The 22001-nt window shown below is 33.1% G+C and overlaps 1 protein-coding gene across 1 annotated transcript in view; it reads right to left on the bottom strand.

Moving 5' to 3' along the window:
- The window catches only part of DYNC2H1 (dynein cytoplasmic 2 heavy chain 1), a 142392-nt gene that overhangs the window by 80502 nt on the left and 39889 nt on the right, over positions 1-22001 (bottom strand). The window contains exons 50-67 of the mRNA XM_057370832.1: positions 21269-21377; positions 20185-20298; positions 19157-19299; positions 18473-18554; positions 17083-17237; positions 15381-15518; positions 12959-13072; positions 12394-12554; positions 12107-12230; positions 11391-11512; positions 10453-10539; positions 8982-9108; positions 7166-7307; positions 6526-6635; positions 5729-5827; positions 4471-4594; positions 1457-1620; positions 594-713 (exon numbers count right to left, since the gene is read on the bottom strand). Coding sequence (XP_057226815.1) covers positions 594-713; positions 1457-1620; positions 4471-4594; positions 5729-5827; positions 6526-6635; positions 7166-7307; positions 8982-9108; positions 10453-10539; positions 11391-11512; positions 12107-12230; positions 12394-12554; positions 12959-13072; positions 15381-15518; positions 17083-17237; positions 18473-18554; positions 19157-19299; positions 20185-20298; positions 21269-21377 — 2235 coding nt within the window. The remainder of the gene's footprint in view (positions 1-593; positions 714-1456; positions 1621-4470; positions 4595-5728; positions 5828-6525; positions 6636-7165; positions 7308-8981; positions 9109-10452; positions 10540-11390; positions 11513-12106; positions 12231-12393; positions 12555-12958; positions 13073-15380; positions 15519-17082; positions 17238-18472; positions 18555-19156; positions 19300-20184; positions 20299-21268; positions 21378-22001) is intronic.

Raw genomic sequence — 22001 nt, 5'->3', positions numbered from 1 at the left:
AAAAAGATGAACCGAAAATCGAGACTATTAATTTAAAATGCAAGACAGGGAATTTTAACTATAAAGAATATTACAGCTCATAGCTAATAAGAAACAACTGTGGAGGCTTAAAATTTTAAATATCTCTGTCAGTAATCTTYTCCATTTTGTAGTGAGAATTTTTTTTTTTGCACAGGATCATTTCTCAACTTGAGAAAGAATCATTTGACATGATTCACAAGCTTTAAAACATGGGTTTTTTAAAAACTCATATTTTCAAAATTAAATAAWATAATTTTTAATGTTTTCTCTTCTTGGTGTGTTAAAATTAATTAAATTTCTAATCAATCTACATCAGTCTTAATCTAGCTAACTAAATTAATAAATTTAACTATGAAAATGGTTAATGTATTGAAATACTACAGTTTCACAATAGAAGGAATTTTTATCCACTTTCTCCCAACAGGTCCAGACAAATAATGCCTTTGTTTTTTCTAATCAAAAATCCTGAGGGCTCATTATTCCAACACTTCCTACATCTTCAYTCAAACACATGACAATGTGATCATTATCTTACTGGTCTAAAAGATATAAAAGAGGTAAATTTGTTTTACCTCCAAAAGAGAATCCTCAAGCTTAGCTAACTGTATCTTCTTATCTTCTTCCTGTTGTAACAGCTTTGTCTTCTGCTCTTCTAAATCTGGTTTTTCATGCTGAATTGTTAAAGCCAAAAGCTAAAAACAAATAGAGAAAACAAACAAAAAAAAAAGTTGGGGCATTTTCTGCATTTCCCCTAAAAGAGGAGTCAATTTTCATGGATACATTGTATGATGCCAATTCCCTATCTCCAGTGGAAGGAGGAAATTGTTATGGTTATCTATGCTTCACATTTTGGATTATATCTTACTGAATCGACACCTAATCTGCATCCCATTCAAACCCTCTTGTGAAGAAAAATTTGTTTGACACCGAATAAAGAGGGGATTTTCTTTACTTAATTTATCAATCTTCTTTTTTTTTYCTTTCTTCCATTTGTATCTCACATTTTGCTTCCTAGACTTTATAGAGAATACCCCAAAAGCTACTAGCATTTTAAATGAAGTAGAATACACAGCATTTTGGTTTCACTACATTTTTTATGTACACAAAGTATCTTGATGGTACCAGCATTACTCYCTAAGCAGGGCACTGGAGAGCTATAACAGAAATATTTCCATGGTACAATAAATGTATCCTGAACAGAAAGCAAAGGCTTAGCAATTAATCTGTTGCAACTGAGGTCAATGAGAACATTTTCATTTTCTCCACTGGACTCATTCCTTGGTTCCAAAGTGCRTAAAAATTTTAATATTTATATTTGTGAGCCAGAAAATACCTCCATAAACATTAAGGCAAACTGCACCATAGGGCTTATTCCAGATGCTGGATGCACTATGCATTTCACCAAATGTACATTGGCTTTACTCTAAATGCCTACCTGTCCTCTTAAGCCACTTGCTGTTGTGGTAAAGTTTACTTCTGTAACAATAGAGGAGGCATCAGGTGGAATGAAGGGATTTGGGTTCCTTGTTGATAGAAAMAGACGGAACTCTTCATTATAATCTATCATTTTTTCACCTATTTGTACAGCATAACGGGGTCCTGTAAATAATAAATAGATGTTATACTCTGACTGGAACATTCTAAAATTATCTGAAAAAAATAGTTATTGTGTAATACTTTATGACCAATGGATCTACATATATTTTACARTATGCATTTATAAAGTTATTGGAAAAAWATACAAAWTAAAAAAATTTAAGGAACAYATCCTAACCTGCATGGWTAGASACAGAAAAGCAATAACATAGCACTAATGAGGAAGTTACACAGTAAGAATATTTAATACTCTCGAGTAATTTAATTAACCACACCCAGGCCACAATGCATAAAAGACAAAAAACACACTTGAAATAAAACTAACACTAATGACTTTTTGAAATCTTCAGACCATGAATATGAGATACAACACCACAGAAGATGACCTGAAGAATGCCCCTTATGTGTAAGAATCATGTCATAATTTAAACCAATTCCTTTACCTTTAAACATTAGTCTATCACTCTATACTAGCCATAACTATATACTGGCTAACTAAGATAGTTCAGTATTTCCTGAATGTCATCCAAACTCATTAGATTGCATCTCTGGATCTCTTACATTTATTTGTAGAAGGTTGGTATTGCTGTGTAATCATAATTCTATTAAGATATTATTTTCTGTCATAATTGTTATAAAACAAGTCTATGAAACTAAAGATGCTGAAATATCTAGACAGTAGCATGAAAGAAAAATATTTCATCAAGAAATGTCCCATAGATTTGTATTATTATAAATATACTTAATTTAATCATACTAGGAAAGAAGCAAGTGATTTATTAAATAAGTCATGTCATGGTTTCAGTCTSTTTATAGTCCTAATATTACTCAATATGCCTGTTACAAAATAAAGTTACATGTATGGTCCCCCACAACCCCTCTTCCGTAACAGGTTTCTATTCTAACAAGGTTAGAAAAGAACAGACTTGGACAATCACATGATAAGAATAAGATTTTGCCTCCTGTTACTGAAAAAGAAATAATAACAGAATAGTAAAATGATAAGTGAAAACTTCAATTCCAGAAAATTTTCCAAGCTGGCATACTTAGGTGCTTCTCYATTTTTAGCACTGAGTGCAGATCAGAAATATAAATCTCTTGCTAAAACACTAGTAGAGATGAAAATCACATACCAATTTTGCTTCTATGCCAAAGAGCAGAATAAATTTCAGGACTGTTGTAAAAATGTCAAACAGAAAATGGAGGCTGTACAAGGACGAATTTACCSCAGTATATACATTCACATTTTTCTTAACGTTTCATTCCAAGTAATGAAGAGATGCACAGCCATCACAAGGAACATAATGCAGACAGGCCCCACACCCACATTTTGACAAAAAGAAGGAGCATATGCTTGCTTGYAAAGTGATGGAAAAGATTCAAAGAGTGACTTGTTCTCCCTTTTCCAATAACAGCTCTCTAGTTTGGACCCACACAAACCTAGCATCAATGTAGCTCATTAACAAGCAAAAGAGGATGTCTGACTGTCAGGAGCAATTTCCCTGAGCAAACTAGTATATTTGAATTTMATCTGCTTTCTCCACAGTTCTGCAGACATATTCATCTCTCATACTGTATCTCATCAGCTTTCCAAAATTCAGAAGAAGCTAGAGGAGCAAAACAAAATTTCCATAGTGTTCTACCTAACCCCCCACAGATCCCTGAAATCACCACTTTAGTGGTGTTTTTTCAGTGAGAATAAACAAGCAAATACATCTGTAGTGGAAGACTGATTTAAAATAACACTTTCTTTTCCCTAAACAGATTTTCCATATATTGGAGATAAATGTACATAAGAATCCTACAATATTTGCATTTATTTTTAGCATGTACTTACATTTAAAGAATTACTTCTACCTCACAATTATTAGATCTCAATAGTAGATGAAATGACAGCAAAAAAAGAGGGTCTTGAGCTATTTTCAGTACCCAAAGTTCACACAGTAAATTACATACATAGGCTGTGCTACATGCTGAGGAATTACCACTTGAGGCAGAAATACAATTACAAAGGATAATGCAAATTACTTTAATTACAGTTATTTCGAAAGTACTTAAAACACATATTGTTGTGTTTTTTAATTCACYCGATTCTCTTGACATAATTGCAAAATATGTAACATGATTCAAAATAATTCATGCTGAGATACTTATGTAATTACTATTTATTTTTGCTAAACTTGCATCATAATTTTTCATATTAAGCCTTTTTTTAAGCAACTAAGCCACAGCAGTTATAYAGACAGTTAGACAGCACATTATCTGTCTAAAACTGAGATATTATGTAGTAAAACCTAAATGCTGTGGTTTTTCCCTTTTCTTGCATTGGTTAAGAGACTTTTTTCACCAAATTCCAYCATTTTGCTGATCTCTATGATCCTCCCCATTCCAAGAACACATCAGAAAAAGAACTGTGTGTATTCTTTAGTTTCAGACAAATGCAAGAGAAATAGGACCACCAACCTTCTAAATTTTTGATTTCTAACTGCACAGGCAGTTCTGTAACTTCTGGTTTATTTAAGGCCCAAGTTTCTAAGCAAAACTATGTGCTTGAAATGATCACTGGAAATTAACTTCAAATTAAAATTTTTAGAAGTTATAAAGTGATAAAAAACACATTMTTTTAATTTCAATAAAAAAGAAATCTTTAAATACTTTTCAATATTTTTTACCTACTAAAATAAGAACATATCTCCAACATATTTCATATACTGAAGTGCYAGCAGCAAGTTAATACTACAGAGAAAAAAAAAAAACCTACACAATATCTATGTTTTCAGAAAAATCAAATTTTGAATAAATAKATCTAAACTATGTTTTGAGCAAGCATTTGCAAAGATCTCAGTGATTTACCTTGAGCAGTAAGATCTTTCCTTAGYAATGGATAAAGTACAGGCTCCACTCCATCCATCTCCTGTATAATAAGTGTTTTCCCAAATCTCACTGCCAGCTCAAGAGCAGTTAGGAAGTTGGTGTCCTGGGTAAATAAAAATAAATTCCTTCGATTCGTGCTTTTTTGAAAAATGTAAACACTTCAGAATGAGTAGGAAGCCATGACACCAAATTGTCCAATAGATTAAAAAATAGTAGTATGGATGAAAAATCATATTAGAGGCGTATGATACTTCAGGGTTTACCCACAAATGTTTATTCTAAATAAACTTGATCTACACAGAAAACTTGTTTAACATCCCTAGATCTTCAAGTGCTGCCTCAGAAGACAGCAGGTTCACCACCACGTCTGCCAGCTGCACCTGAAAGTTCTGTCCAGGTCTCCTGTCTCAAATGTTAACATGCAGCAATATCTCAAAACTGAACCAAGGACAAGATTCACATTATTAAGAGGTCTATCTGCAATCCTTTGTAGCAAACAGGTTTAAACCTGCATGTTGTACCTCAGAACCCATTAGTCAACAGAGATCCTGGACAATGTAGACAAGGGAGGCTAAAAGGTAATCAGGCCAATCAGCTAGCAGGAGAAACAATCYATTACCCAAAGATATGTTATCAACTACCATCATAGAGTATCTACAAGGCTTACACAGAGCCAGCAGGGGTCTATGTAAGATCTACATACTGTTGAAGCAGTATTTTAAGGCCAGGTGGGGTTCAATAAGGGACGTCTGAATAGCACCAGATGCCTCTGTGTGTGTGTGTGTGCAACTGAGCTGTGCCTCACTATTCATGTAAGCGTTGCAGGTACACCATTAATTTCAGGTATTTTAATCTCAAACTGATATTAACTTACTCTTTTCAATGTAGATAATAAAACACAACAATTRTAAGGAGTAAGTGTATATATACTGAAATCCATGAACTGTAACCAAGTATACAAACCACATATCTGAAAATCTTTTACCATCTTCCTCTCAGCAGGAAATATGACATTCTTATAGAGAACAGCCCAAAGAGGCAAACTTGCAGAAATAATACCAGATATTGAACCTCCAATTTTAAATAGCCGAGAACACTGTGAGAAATTATATGCTTTATACGATATAAACTCGTTTTTGGTGATTGCTATCACACACCTTTAAAAACTAAACTGTAAAAGTGGAATAGAGAAAGCTCAAACAGAAAAGGATTGTAAGAGCAAGAGTAAATACTGCACCTGTTGGTTAATAACTTCCAAACGTGATTCCTTCAAATGTGTCTTCAACCATTCAGTAGCCCGGAAAGAAGGGTCTATCAGAAATGGGCAAACTTTACTCTGGGGAAAAAAATCACAAATACATTTACTAAAATCTATTTTAAGAATAAAACTGGAGTCCTTTATTTTATTTCCCCAAAATAATGGAATATATATTTTTAAATCTTTTTTAATTAACAAATTGCTTAGAGAAACAATAACAAACTAGAAAATTTATGTCTTTCATTATATCTCTTCTTAAAAAAAAAAAATAAAAAACTAAGAGCACCCAAATCCAGAATTCTCTGATGTTTTGTCCTGCTGAAGTTAGACAGTTCCTCACCTTCTCTTAAAAATAGGACTCTCTATTCAATGAGTTTAATCTAAGTTATTAGCTATACATATGTATAGGTTTTGAAAGGTATTTGCATAAGCCTTTTCCTTTTTCTGAGAAAAAAAGTAATAGAAATTATATATCAAAATGAATACATATAGGACATAATCTTCCACTGATTGTATTGGTGTTAATGACTATTTACATTTAAAACCTGAATAGACTGATATGGAATAAAACTGTAAAAGTAGAAATGAAAATATGTATTTTCTTTAACTTTTTTCCCTTTTTCTACAAAATATCCATTGTTACATAAGTATTTATTTCACAGTGTATGCACTCTGTRTGCCAATAAATAACACCAATGAAATAGTTCAAGTTGCCATGTTACTGAAATTCATAAAAATTTAAATTCTTCCAAGACAAGACAAAAAAGCAAAGTTACCTGCAAGATGACAAGAGCATTTTCTATTGAAAGGTCATCTGAAGGCAAACCTTCACTTTTCCAAACTAACTCCTCGCTTTCTGTACACAGGAACCTTCGTAAATCAAACTCTGACAAATGAAAGTGTAAGGYTGTGTCAAGCATTTACAGTCTGCATACTTTTAAAGCATTTCCCAGTCTATATAGAGCAGAGACTCAGTCAAACAGTGCAAKTCTGTAGATTTTCCTTTAACATTTTTTTTTTGCTTTGATACCTATTAATAATAAGTTGCTGATGTCAAAAATATTTAATCATTTTGCTAACAGAGATAAAAATGATTACTGAAAAAGCAAAAGCAGTCAGAATGCATTGGCAGATTTACAACAATTTATGTGAACACATTCATTCTTGTAAACTTTTCTTCTTGAGCAAGGACTATAGTGATAAAATWATTTATAAATATTTATAATCTTAATAATTTCATCGAATGAGTCTAAGAAATAGTCTGTCAGTATATAGAAATATTTATTGAGTAAGAAAACATCTCTTCTCATTTGGGAGCACAAAGACAATTGAGACTGTTCATTAAAACCCACTGGCATTCCTCACTTCTCAATCACACTTAATTACACGCAGACAGTGACAAACACACAAAATTACTTTCAAGGCCTGCTGATTTGGTCCATTCATCCAAGCTGTATTTCCTCTGATCCTCGGGAGCAGCAGAAAGATACGTAATAAATGCAGCTGCTAACTGAGCTCTTTTAGGCAACGTAGCCAGTTCATCTGTTATCTCTGATACCTTCAAAAAAAGTACAGAATGTATAGGTGTTTTGCAAACAAAAACTGTATTAATATATCTCATCAGTTACTAAAAAGTCAGAATTAAGTTTGCCTTCCATTGGTTAAACAGCTGAGACAGTTTCTCTTCTTGCATTTGAGATATCTATACCTAGCTAGGACACACATGGAAATATGGGAAAAATCCTATTTAGCTCTGGGCTAGGGCATGGACAGGTATTACTGAGAAATGTAGTAAAAATCCATTAATTCAATGTATGGTTCAATTTATAAGCAAATGGACAAATAGTATTATAGTCAGATAAATAAGAAATATGTGATTCTAGTCACAGTCAGGCTGTAAGTATAATTTACAATATGTATACAGACAATAAATATTACAGGCAACTGTTATACTTGTTGTTATTCACTGCACACTTACATGATAAAATATATTCATCATACATCTTCAAATAATTTATCTGCTCTAAATCAACTCTGTTTTGAAACGTTCCAGTATTTTGGAGAAAAATACAGTGTATTAACACAATATGTGACTCCGATAATTGGTTTCCAAGTACTGTCACTTTTTATTTTAATCAAACTGACATTAAAAAGAAATGCTGATGCACAAAATAAAGGCAACTTTTTATGTTTCCTCTTTACTTTAAAGGGAGACAAATACTGCCCTTTTGCTGTCTTCATTATGGGATGAGTTCCTGATTAATCTGTCAGTTTCGTCTACAGCATACGATTAATAGATAATCTGAATTTTCTAATGTACCAGGGTACAAAACTGTGAAGAACACTTTTAGAAGCATTTAAGCTATAGAGTTCAAATATATCCAATCCTTAGTATAGCAGATGGAATAGCTGTAAAGTGACTTTCAAACGAAAATCTTCCATTTTTTTTTCAATATGGTGGTCAACCTACAAGAAGGATTCATCTAACCTTCAAAATGCAGGCATTTAGTCTAATTGTTTTGGCTTTTTTCAATATCATTGGAGAGACAGGACCATGTATCTCTGCACAAAGATTTCTTCTCCATTAAGACACCCATGAAAGTTACTTATGCCTTTCTGGAGGTCACAGCTATTTTCAGCTTGTATATATCTTGAGCTTTTCCTTTTTATTTCAGACGGTAGAAGGGCTTGTGTCTCCAAAGATTTGCCAGTTTCTCTCAAATGTATCATTTGAACACATAAGATATGCTTACCTTCCCTACTTCAGCAGCAGAAAAGCTTCAAGCATTTAAGTGAAGACATCAAAAACAACCCAACATTTTGGATAGACCTCTATGCACATTTCCAACATGGATGTCATAAAGGAGATACATTTGAAGAGTGATTGTTTTAAAATCTGTCCTTTTTGGCTGTATCTCAGGTTAGAGAGTCCAACTACTGACATGTTCCGCCATCATAACAATTATATTTTTGTGATGGAAAACCATCACAGAATTTTGTATGTTTTATTTAAGTACTGGGGGATTYTTACATATGCGGTAGTGAGGTGATAAGTATGGTGAAGTAGAAAGAAGTTTCAGAAASAAGGAAAGCTTTCTTTTCCAATGAGAAATCAAATAAATGGGCACTGGGAGACATGCAGAATGGYAGTAACATTCTGCAAACAGTGCAAAAACTGTATTTTCAAATTATCAGCYAGCTATAAAATGTATTCATGAAAATTTTCACTAACCTGAGTGCTCCATCTTTTGTGCTCCCTATCAAGTTGACTTATCAGTACCTCTGCAGCTTTCAATGTTTTCTGAGCTTTACTTAGTTCTGCTTCAAGTTTTGCTGCTTCTGTTGTTCTGCTCTGGAACCTGTAAAACAAGTACTCTTTGTAATTGCTCTCATGAACTACCAAAATTATGAACARTCATTTCTAAGGCAGTTTAATTGATTGAATTTGTAACGAATGCCTCGCTTATTGTTAATAAAAAACACAACTGCAGCAGTTCTTTTTTCATACCTTCTGGGGCTTGTTAAACTTTTAGCTGACAAAATTTAGATAGATGCACAGGTGAGATTCAAAAATAGATCTGAAATACAGACTACAATGTCTGATAATCATTCCTTCCTCTACTTAAACAGCTTGACAATTGTAGTGATTGTGTAAAGTTTTGTTCTGCACCTAGTGAGGACAATAGTAGGCTCAATGCCATTCTATATATTTGTAACTATTTAAGTGGTAAATTTAATCTATTAAATGTTTTTTAAAGAATTCACACAAGTGACTCCAGTTCAATGCACAGTAGTCTATTTTGTAAATTAATATGAAGTAAGAATATGCCCTAAAAACCAGGCATGGTTTAGGCATTATTTTGTAATGTTCAATATCTAATTCGTTTGATTCATATCTAAAATACAGAATAGATTTAATACACCTGTTTAAAGTAATATATTTACATATTACCTTATAGAATATATAGTTTATAAAGTAATATGTTTAAATCAAATATATAGTATATAATTAATCTAAGAAATCACTRTAGAGCTGAATTACAAGAATCATCCCTTTTTTTTTTGCTGACCACAAAGCTTGACTTTTAGTAATATGCACATATGTCRGGTTGTAAAGTACCTCCTATACTAAGTATATAATAAAAACATCAAACTAAAAAACTTGGATTAAACAGAATTTGGAGAAAGTATAAACGTTTACCAGATCTATTTTTATGCCACTGTGAGTCATGTACTTGATGAGAGGCTAAGAAAAAAAGAGATAGCTAACTAGCTAACAGTCAAGAAAATAGACCACCCTAAAAGAAACAGAACTGCCTCTCATCAAGCTGAAATCAGTAGAAGTTTTGTACTGGAATGTTTCCAAAGTCCTAAGGAATCACTGAAGTCCTCTGTGATTTAGAAGGTGAGAAACATGCTGTTTACCTTTGGCATCTACAATGGCACCATAAAGGCTACCAACACAGTCAGTAGTGAGAAGCAGGTACTTTTAAGGAGTATTTATTTCATCAGATCAAGGAGATGAACTGTAATCCAATAGAATTTATTTCCACTGAGAGTACAGACAGYCTAAGCATTGATAATTCTGATGGAAATACCTTGCAGCACAGGAAGTAACATTTCCTTAGATAAAATTCATTATTCATACTGTAAAATCATAAATGGTTTTTATTTATATCTTGAAATAAAAAAACCTAACTTACTTATCTTTCAGTTCCAATACTTTTTGTCCAACAGAGTTCAGAAGATCCTCTAACTTCTGKTTTCTGTCTTCAGTTTTCTTGAGATTGCTACAAAAAGGTAACATTTATTTTAAGACAATGGACCCAAAGGAAAAAGAGTAAATATAACAGGGAAGTAATTTACATAGAGATAGTTCAGAGACAGTTATTTCTTGTGTTTTACATTAAAATATACATTTTTACATGTAAAAGCTTTGAGTACTTCTCATCACATAGTTTAAAAAACGGAAACCAAACACCTTATTCTTAAAGATCAGAACAAATTCTTCCAATACAGAATTTTAAGACCTGGCAAAACAACAGTACAGATTCCTCAGGTTATAGATAGTCATAAGACAACGTCTTATCTTTCTGATCCTAAGGAGAAACTAATAATGCTTGGTACATGACTAAAAAAGAGGAACTAAGTATCTCATAAAATAGCATGGGTTTCACTGTGAGAATACATTTTAAACATACCTGTGATGCACATTTCTCCCTGGCAATACTCAGCTGAGAGATAACTCACGATAAAAAGCACCCAAGACTTAACTTCCAGGAAGAAGAAACTATTGCACACTTTTTCTCTCTCAGTATACACATTTTATTACCTAAGAATGAGGTATCTTTTGTTTTGAATAAACTTTAATTCACACAGCATCACGGACTAGTTGGGGTTGGAATGTGCCTCTGGAGATCATCTAGTCCTACCCCCCTGCTCRAGCAGCATCATGTGCARAGATGTTTTTAWTATCTCCAGAGGAGGAGACTCTACAACTTCTCTGGCAGCTAGTTCCAGTGTTCTGGCTCCCTCAAGTAAAGAATCCCTTCCTCAAAATCACATTCCTCCTTGGAGGCTTTAGTGTCACCCACCACCATTGGAATTAAAAACACYTGTTTAGTAATAGAATCTAACTTACGCTTCCAAACCAGACTTTTCTTTTTCCAAAGGCTGAATTCGTTCTAGAACATGGGAATACTGGATGTTGGCATTCACCCAAGCTGCTAATGGAGCAGCTGCAGCACTGGCTCGTTTAGCATTCTGAAAAATTCAGAACAAGAAAAGTGGTTACAAGAAAGTCCTTGAAGAAAAATATAGRAGAGATAAATACAGGATAAGTAACTGTAACAGATTTTCTAGTTAYCAACTTAAATATGCTAATAAGCCAGCTCTTCCAGTGAACTAATCTTTAAAATTGTCACAGAGATTATATTGCAGGCCATCAATCTGTGTAAAAAAACCACAATGGGWATCTTTACAACTATGAAGCTAAACTGAAATTAACAAGTATTAGACTCTTACTGCTACAAGGAGACYAGAGGAGCCAGTTACAATTCCTGGTCTGAGTTCTAATTTATAGCAGTAACAAAAATCTCAGAGTACTCAACTCCATAATGACTTCTCAACCCCACTCTTCTCACTCACCAACCAAATTCTCACTGTTGGAGGCAGTATGCAATAGAGTAATCTCTGCTACATCTTTATCTCTTTATACTCACAAATTCTGTAAGCAGAATTCATCACCTTTTCTCTAAGTTCATCCTAAAAATGATGTTGACAAACTAGACAATCATGTCTTTTCTTTTGGTTTTTTTTGGTCTTATTCTCATTCAATGTAGTGCAATCAGGAATTACCTTCGGATCAAAAGAWGCTCTGTTTTTAGAAAGAAGTTCTTCAACACTCTCTCGTATTTCTTTCGGAATATTACGGGCATCAAAGGATCCTATGTCCTCCCTTATGCTTCTTTTGGCTAAGAAACTGTAAAAGGAATTAAATAACTAAGTAAAGAAGAAGYAAATGTTAAAAAAGTTAATTCCATATGAAACCAAAGAATTCTGAGCACACATTATTCCTGAATACAATAGAAAGTGCTCATATTGTAAATCCGTGTTTAATTTTAAAGCTTAAATAAAATTCTCACCTCTTCATGCTCACCCATGATGTATCAAAAATCCCCATCAGCCGCAGAACTCCCTCTAGAATGTCTCTGATTATGTCAGGGGGCATCCGTAGTGACCGGATTTCTAACAAAGCCTCTGGCTTTATATTTCCAACAGCTAATTTAGCTTCATTAACCAGTGGCTTAAAACATGAAAACACATGAGTAAGAGATGAGGATACAAGAAACCGAACATTTGCCATTCCAGTTCTCATACAATTTCTTGTTCTTCTTAAATATTTTATTATTAAATAACTACCATTAATGTAGATTCATGTTTACAAGTTTTTAAAAAGTGGAGGTAAGATTTGGCTTGAAAACTCTGTAATTACTATCTAATAGAAACACAAATGCCAATATGACAATCTGTATTTGGCACACAGAAATACTGCTTTCTAATGCATAAAAATTTTAAAACCCAAAATAATTTAGAGTAAAATTTAAGAATTGTGGGGATARATTCTGCACAAYCATTTTGCACAGCAGGACATGARTAAGTCAGATAAAATCAGAYTGCAAAATGTTACTTTTTCTTATCAGCTCTTACTTGAACCTCTTTTAGTTCATCTTCAATTTTTCTTTTTCTTTCTTCTATTTTTGCAGCTTCCTCTGCTATTCGGTGTTTTATTTTTTCCATTTCTGCTTTTTGCTCACTAGCACTCTGAAAAAAAAATAATACCTTTAGTTTGCAAATTTACACAGATTTTATTGATTTAAGTGTCTTCTTTTCATCTTCATTAGAATAATTTGCACAATACCAATTACAATAAAATATCTGACTCTTTGATATTAGGCAGGTTGGCTAGATAAACAAACTATAAGGAATAAGAATAAATTGTTTTTACTATGTCCCCTTTCCTTTCTCTACCACAGACCAGATCTGTACCTATATTTTGGAGGCTCATTATGACTTTTTTCCCCTTGCTTCTGATTTTCCRTTCCTTATCAAGAAGTAAACCTTCCTCTAAAAGCATATGACAGCCTCTGTAACATTCTTACCACATTTCCAGCTACTATTTTCCTGTCACTGTCTTTGTCCTGCTCCCATTTCTATTTCTTTCATAACACCATTAAAACTCCTTCTTCTACCATGATCATAAAAGCAGTAGCTGTGCTGGAACTACAGCTCATTAGCCCAGAATTACTAATCACAGAATGGTTTCCTTATTTGCAATTTTGTACCAATCTGTCTGTAAGAATAACTCTTATGTCATACATGTGTACTTTAAGTTGTTTGGGCTTAGGTTTGTCTTTTTCCTGGATTTGTACTGAGCCAATCAGTGTACACTACCAGACAGTAGCTATTAGCCATCTCCAGGAATCCTAAACACTTCAGTACAGCAACTAACAATAATCAATACCCAGTATATAAAACTGCAATAGAAAGGAYCTTACATGACTTTTATCCATTGAGGATAAATGTATAAAATGCACAAAATAAAATGTTAATATTCTAGCCTCAGTTCACCTAAAAGATACCAGACAACAAAGTCCAGAGTTTATGTTTTTCCAGTATATACCACATTATCATCACCAGCAACTGTCAAGCTGAGTTGAAGTTGTAGCAGAAGGTAACAGATGCATGAGAGAAGAGAAAATCTAAAGATAATAATAACCCTCTGAGCACTTAACCCAAGCTACAGATCAGCATGCTATTGAAGATTACATTCAAATCCATAAAACATTAGCTACATAAAACTAGATTAGACATTTCATGCAAATGAACATGTASTGAATGATTGCTCTGAATAACAAAACCTTCAAATTCAGCTGTAGGTCAAAAGCCTTTCTCTGAAAGAAGATTAAAAGACTCTCTATGTATTAGAGCTCTCTCTGTTATATAAGCTAGATCATTTGAAGTGACATTAAAATGCTAGAGGGCACCTATACTTTATGCTAATCTAAATAATCAGACTTCCACTGCAGTTTTCTGACATCAGCATGGCCATCATGTTTCACTGCTTTTGGCCTATTCTTTGATTTTGCCCTACAGTGTAGTAGGTGCTCCCCACACACCTGTAACTCTACTGGACAACAGCAGACACAGATTMAAAACTGAAATCATCAACACTCCAAGCCAATTATCATTATTCAAATTCATGTACAACAGGCAGATAGAGCCTAAAAGTACTAAAAACTGGCAACAGGAAGAGTCTTACAAAGATGGGAAGTAATGCACCTTTAAAGCACGGTGAAACAAATTAATTGAAACATCAGGTATTTACTTTGCTGCATACAGAAAACGTCTTTGAATCAAACTTCAGAGAGACCAGATTAAACCAGTAACAAAAAAAAAAAAAAMAACCAGGAYAGTRACAGCAGACTCACTAYGGCTTATCCTACATTTATAATTCCAGGAARTATCAATGTAGACACCTACACAATTATTTTACTTGACCGAGAAAACACTACTAAAGAAAATTATAGAATTTTGGAAAAATGTCTATCTCTGAGCTGAAGAATAAAAATTCAAAGAGCAATGAACATATAAGTATTATATAACCTTCTCTGAGGTTAACTTCTGAGAACCAGACCTCAAGAAATACATACTTTCTAATAGTCCACAAATTTAATTCCTGGTATTTGTTACTTAAAAGAGTGCTTGCTACTTTTAAGTATTTGGTTGAAAGGTCCTATCTGGGATATACACAAAACCGATCAATTTGGATTTACAACGTTCTAGGAAAACTTTCAGACAGACTAAACTACAACAGTGAACACTACTCAGGTACAAAACTGGCACTGATCTCTTCCTCCTCAACCAGYTCAAACCTGATTTAAATTATATAATCCTCTGTCCTGTTGCAATTTTATTGAAGCTTCAGGGTTCACACCTTCCCTTAGGCAAGTTTGTGTAAACATTTTCTAACAGTTGAAAGGAATACAAACATAGGCAGCTACAGAGACCAAAGATGGAAAAAAATCACTGTTTTTTTCCCCCACATTTTTGATGTGATTGTATACACCACCTGCATAGATACTGTAATTTCCTGAAGAGCAGCATCAGCTTCATCCTGCTTCATTTTGAGTAAAATGCTTTGCTCTCCAGCCTTCCTGTTCAGCTCATCTACCAGRGCTTTAGCTTCATTCAGCTTTGAAACACCTGCCTACAAAAGTTTATAAGAAGCAGATATTTATCAACAAAATTTAAATGAAAGTTTGCTACAAATAGTATGGACAAACTAAGAGCAATGTAGACTAATTTTTTTTTTGGAAATATTGATTTCCACATTTTCTCGATATATTCTTTTTACCAATAATTCAAAAGCCTTTCAGTTAGCTGATATTAACTCAATGTAACTRTATCTCCCCTAAAAGCAAATCTATAAAAATGAAACAGAATGAAACAAAATAACTRTCTGATTTCTGCAAATATGTACACTCTCTAAAGCATAGATACATACAAAATAAAGTCTCAATTATGCTTAACTATTTTCTTTACTTACATTTTCTACATTATTTACTTTATACTAATTATAYAATAGCAATAGCTCAAGATATATTTGGAAAAATGTTACCTAGAAGATGTTTTGATTTAGGATACACATTTCTAATTTTCATGTAAGTTATTACATTTATTTAACCAGAGCATTTCACAAGTAAAGGAATGCTTGTCACAAACAAACACCAGTTATTTTGTAAGTAAACCAAAAAGACAATTTCTATTATTACAAATGGAAATCTTGTTAAATTGCATCCCACAGTGATGAAAAAATATTGTCAGGCAGAATAAAAGCARAGCAGAATACAAGGCAAGGAGGTAATTTTGTCTTGACAAGTGTTTTAAGAAAAAAATACAGATTTGCAAGTGTGCTTCTGAATAGCAGCAAGGGTCACTGAGAAGTGGAGCTGAAAGGGGTGGRAGAAAAGCAAAGATTAAAGTTGTCCTAAAGAACCATACAAATCTTTCCAAAATATACTGGGAGGAGGGAAGTAGGTGTGAATGGAAAGATACCAAATRGGTTTCAAAAATAACAATGTTATATGCACAACACAGGCATAAAGCAGCACTGGTGAGAAGAACTGCATTTGGTCTACAACTGTGCAAAGGACTGATGTGTGCCAAAGGAATTCCAAATCACTTCCAAAATACAACAGAAAAGAAAACCACAACACAGGGAAYCCTGGTCAAAGCTACGTGAGAGCACCATGAGGTTAACATTGAATGTAACAGTTTGTCGAACTAGAAGGATGCGAAAAGCACATGAAGTAGGAAGTTGCTGTCAAGATATRAAGAAAGGGATGGAACCCAGAGCTACAAAGGCATTATTTATAAAGAGCTACAAAGGGAGTATTTATAAAAGAGGCAGGACTTCTATTGATGGAAAGATGATGGGCTTTTAGCAACACAATTCCAATGCACACAGGTGAAAAAACCTAAAGTGCTTTCAAATACTTCTTACTCTTCCAAGAAAACATGCCCWGTCTGATACATTCTTGAGGAAAAATACTACTAAAAATAAGAAAATCACTTTTCACTCTTTCAGGCACTTGAACAGAGAAGGGCATTAAGATCCATACTATTTCTCTCCTGAAACCACAGCATGAGTATATGCCATTAGAGGACACATCACATAACCACATTACCAGCTACACCCCCTTAATAGAGAAGACATTTCCTAATGCAAGAATATATTGAAAAGCTGTATGTTAAGTATTGAAAACACATACCTGCAAGTGGTTCTGCCTTTTTATTAGTTCTCTTCTTTTGCTATTATTGATGGTACTGTATACATGAAGGAATGTCATATACCTGCTAGGTGTTGCTCCGTATATTTTACATGATTCATGGATGGCCAAAAATGACTTCAGAAAATCAGAATCACCTGTAAAACACCATTTGTGATATAGATAAATATATACTAAATTTTATCTCACTTTAAAATAACTATGAGCAAYGGAATATGCTTGCTTTTTGGGATATGAATTAAGGGCATACAAAATATCCCAAAGACTATATTTTTTTTAAATACTCTCAGGGAAAAAAACATGTAACTACATTTGAAATGCCTGTTTCTAAGAAAGAAATATACTGAAATTGTCTGATGTTTGGAAAAGCCAGCAAAATTAATTGCAGTTTTCTGGGRGCTAATCATATAACAGAGTACTTCCAAAAAAACTGAATTTTAAAATACTTGGACTCTTTTAGAAATAAAGCCCATGTGTTTTTGTCTTTTCTCTTATCTCTGATGACAAGCAAACTAAAAGGTTTTCCTGATGTTGTTTGTTCAAAATGTACAGTATCGTTAGGCTCAAAAGAAGCCCAAATATACTGCAAAATAAACTGCATTACCCAACAAAAGAAAAAAATTGCTAAAGTGTATCTACATATAATGAATGTCTCTACTAAGTTCTGTGGCTTAGATTAAGTACGATGATCTAGGATAAAGAGAGATGATAGGTGAACACTAAATACTATGCTTAGCCATTACTCTGATTGACTGGAATTAAAAAGCAATATTAAACAAGAAACTCAAAGAAAACTGCTTACCATCTTATATTCTGTTGGTCCCATCTAAGTGCTACTTTTGTAGAAAGTGGCTAAAAGTAGTATTTTGCAAGTGAGTGCTGGCACTGGTTTCTTAGATTATGTTTGAGACCCTATTTTTAACACGACTAAATTTTAAGTCGTATTATAAAAACAAAGAATTCTGAAAAAGGGGCACTACTTACAAGSACTTAGTTTTTGAAATTATTAAAATAAAATAAGAAGATCTACGAAAAATAAAATTAAATACATAAAATGAAAAATTCTCAAAACATCAAATTTTCAGCTTGTGAAATAATACTGACATAAAAGGAAGACACAGACCAAAACAAGATAGAGCTAAATAAGTCTATAAAACTGAATATACACAATGACTGCTTCTGACAGAAGAGACTGTATTTGATGAGCTAGGATGTATGTCCCAGACTAATGCCTCCCTGTGCAAAATGCCTGCCACGTGAGCAACACCAAAATCTATGAATATGCTACTCAAAGTATCTGAGTTATTATCTATGCCAAAGACCAAGTGTTTAAAAATAAGAATACCAACTAGTGGATCTACCTAAATATTACCTGAATGTTTTTTCTTAACTTCCTTATGTGTTTTTCCAGTCTTTTCTTGTTCATCTGAATCATTCAGAAGCATTTCAGGTATCTAAAAAAACCAAAATTTTTTGTATGAAAATTACAAAMAATGACCATTTGAGCTCAAATTTTTTTTAAAAAATCACAAACTTTTAATCTAGTTTCTCTTTTATAAAGACTGAAAATTATACATTTACTCAGAAGAAGGAACTTACAGAATACTTACAGCATTAGAACAATAAATTCTGCCTTTCTGACTCCACCTGACATGGAGGAGGCTTCTGGGAGCCTATCACCGAAGTCAACCCTGCAGGCCCTGCCCCAACCCCCCAAAACCTAGCCACACAAATCCAATACAATTGGTTTAAACATTTTGCTTGTAGTCTGTTTGTATTTTGTTCTTAAATGCTGTGTTTGACCAGAGTCATAATAATCAGCATGTTGTTCAAGTCAGCCCACAGAGAGAACAAAATCTAACGCTTCTGGTAAAATAACAATGCTAATACCTAACTGCTCTGCAGAATTTTCTGTCTTTGTAAGAGTGTACAAATGGATTAAATAAGCACTATGATAATTAGTCCTTCACAGCTTTAAATGTCTTGACCTTATTCAGCAGAGCTCAGTTATATTTAGAGATACAAATTGAAATAAGTCACAATTAATGCAATTTACCTTTCTCATACTGTCTTCTGACCAGCTTTCCATCCACAAAACCTGACATTTCTTATACAGTGCTGGATTACTTTCACAGTTTATTGTGAAGTTTAAATTGGTAGAATCCATGATCAAGACAACATGCAGATTTTGTTGGATCCCTAAGAAAATGTAACATATTAAATTTTTAGTACATAACAATCTGACTRCATGATGGTAGATTTATTGAAAATACAACATATTTTACTTTCTTTCAAATACTTATCACAAGGTAATTTCTGAAAAAAAGAGCCTGTAACATCATATCACACTAAGACAGGAACGTTTATAAACAGAACCTTATTTAGTATCATGAATTCTCATTATATATACTACAATACAATAAAGTGTATTTTTTTAATTCTAAAAGCTGACAGTATTTAAATAGATTTAAATAGATTTAAATAGATTTAAATAGATTTAAATAGATTTAAATAGATTTAAATAGATAACACTAATTCTCATTCCAATTCAGGTAACCAGTAAAACCAATTAGAAGTAGCTCCATGGCCTGCTACTATGACAGCATTCTTTCAGTCATATTCTTTGATTTATTTGTAAGTTATTTAACCTTCTCGTTGGGCCAAGGAAGAAACACAAATAACTAAGAAAATGATCTGTAAACTTTTTTATGGTTAGTTAGAATCCAATGTGATTTCTYGGTACAATTGACAAATAGAAGAAATCTCTGTTATTAGGTTTATATATAAACAATACAAACCAGAAAATAAAGGGAACAAAAACTTTTTTCCTTCTGATTACTTTCAACAGCAGATTTCATAACAATTGTTGAACATTCATTGGTACAAAATTTCAGATAGAAAAATAAATTTTAAGGTGAGGATTCTGTGCCCTAAAACATCACATATATCATTATTCCTGCCTGGTATTTAATAACTAACTGAAAGTTAAAACTGCACACAATGGAARGACCATGTTAGAAATTATTTATCCATTATTATACCACTTTTTAAACTTTGTAATAAATTATAACTCTGTTGACATACTGTATGTGAAATAGTTGAAAATTGGTCCTGTAAATCCATCTTGCGAAGCTTGATCCTTCAAAGGGGATAGTAATGGTTCCAATTCTTCTATTTTATATAGCCCAGGAACTTCTCCTATTTCAAGAATCAATTTAAGTCAGATAAAATACACTACAATTCTTCAAATTCCTTTGAAGGCTTCTTTTGAATCCTCTGTATAGAGAATTCAAATATGGTAGTATTCGCCTCTATACTTACATGAGTATCATCCCATATACTTAATTTTTCTTTTCATGATATCATGAAAACAAAAAACAAATTATAGTGCTTCTACTTAACAATCTATTGSTTCATATTGCTGAAATGTTTGAAAAAAGCTCATTCAAATCTACCCAAAGATAGAGATCCAACAGAGCATACAAACCAAATCAAACTAGACTTTGTCATACACCAGGACACAGAAACATGAAAGTGAGCAGTCATCTAGATCCTCAGACGTAAATATTTAACACTGGACAATGAAAATATGCCACCGTAAGTAGATTTAGGTTTGCACCTGARAGACAGGAAGATCTGGTGCTCTTGTCAATCAGCTCTTAAAACTATTGCAGTTTCAAAAAAAGCATGTAGCAAGTTAAACTCAGTCCTTCAATGATCCTCTCTCTGATCCAGGAACAAAGCTGGACAGTAAAATAAAGCCACTTTTGTTATTGTTATTTATCATCTAACTGCTGTCAGAGAAGTGAGCTTTAATGGTGYTCATTTAAGTAAAGGACTCAAGTCTATACAATCCAGTAAAGCACTGGAAACCTCTCAATTTTGAATTTTATTATAAAAGAGAAGCTATAGAATAGAATGCATTCTCATTTTTCTGCTACACTGTTAAAAAGAAGTCCTTTGGAATGAGTTAGAGGAACTGAGAGCACCTGTACCATAGGGCAGGTTCAAGGACAGCTAGGTGAACTGAGTCAGGTTTTGATGTACAAGCTATCTAAAACAGCACAGAAAGCTAACTAAACCTTCTGACAGAGACATAAAGTTACAAAATATCATCTAATTCTGCCTCATTGAGCTAACCCTGTACGGTAAAAGTTTCCTGACTCACCTGAGGACAGTAAACTGTTGACCATCTCCAGGAATGCAGAATGAACAAACTGATAGTCTTCAAGCAGCAGTACCACCTGCTGTGCTTCAATGCCTGCAAGCTCCATCACCTSCAAGCAGCAAAAACATTTAAATCTCAGTGTATGGAATATATGTATTGCTCATAAGAGGATGAAAATTATACAATCACTTGAGTTGGAAGGGACCAACRAGGATCATAATCTTTCCTTGACTACATATTAGTGATGTATTTTTTTCCACAACATCTACACTATCATAGATTTACAAAAGATTTCTAGGTGATTCAGTTATATGAGATATCAAATRTAAAGAATATTCTACCTAGATATACAGCTTAGCAATGAAAACATAGTTAAAACATTCTTTTATAGAGTATATTTATGTATGTGGCTCAATGACAGATTTGTATCACTTTTGCGTACGCTTAGCTCTGGAATTTTCTTTGGCATTGCAAAGGTAATGAAACACGTTTGATTCAAAGTTTATATTTGGTTTTAAATAATGCAAACACTTTCACTAAAGTTTTACTTCATTCAAGTATTATTAACTGCCAGACCTTAGCAGAGACAGAAAATAAAAATATAGGCCAATATGAAAATATATATATGAAAAAGCCTTTTCAATATTCACAAAAACTTAAAATTTATTAGTTCCACAACACTAAAAAAGAGCTCTGGYATTTAAAAAAGTGGAGTTTCAGTTAATTACTATAA

The sequence above is a fragment of the Malurus melanocephalus genome, unplaced genomic scaffold, assembly GCF_030028575.1.
Source record: "Malurus melanocephalus ecotype Western Australia unplaced genomic scaffold, MMel_1.1 scaffold_134, whole genome shotgun sequence".
In the NCBI taxonomy this organism is placed as follows: domain Eukaryota; kingdom Metazoa; phylum Chordata; class Aves; order Passeriformes; family Maluridae; genus Malurus; species Malurus melanocephalus.
This window is presented reverse-complemented; position numbering and strand designations above follow the sequence as displayed.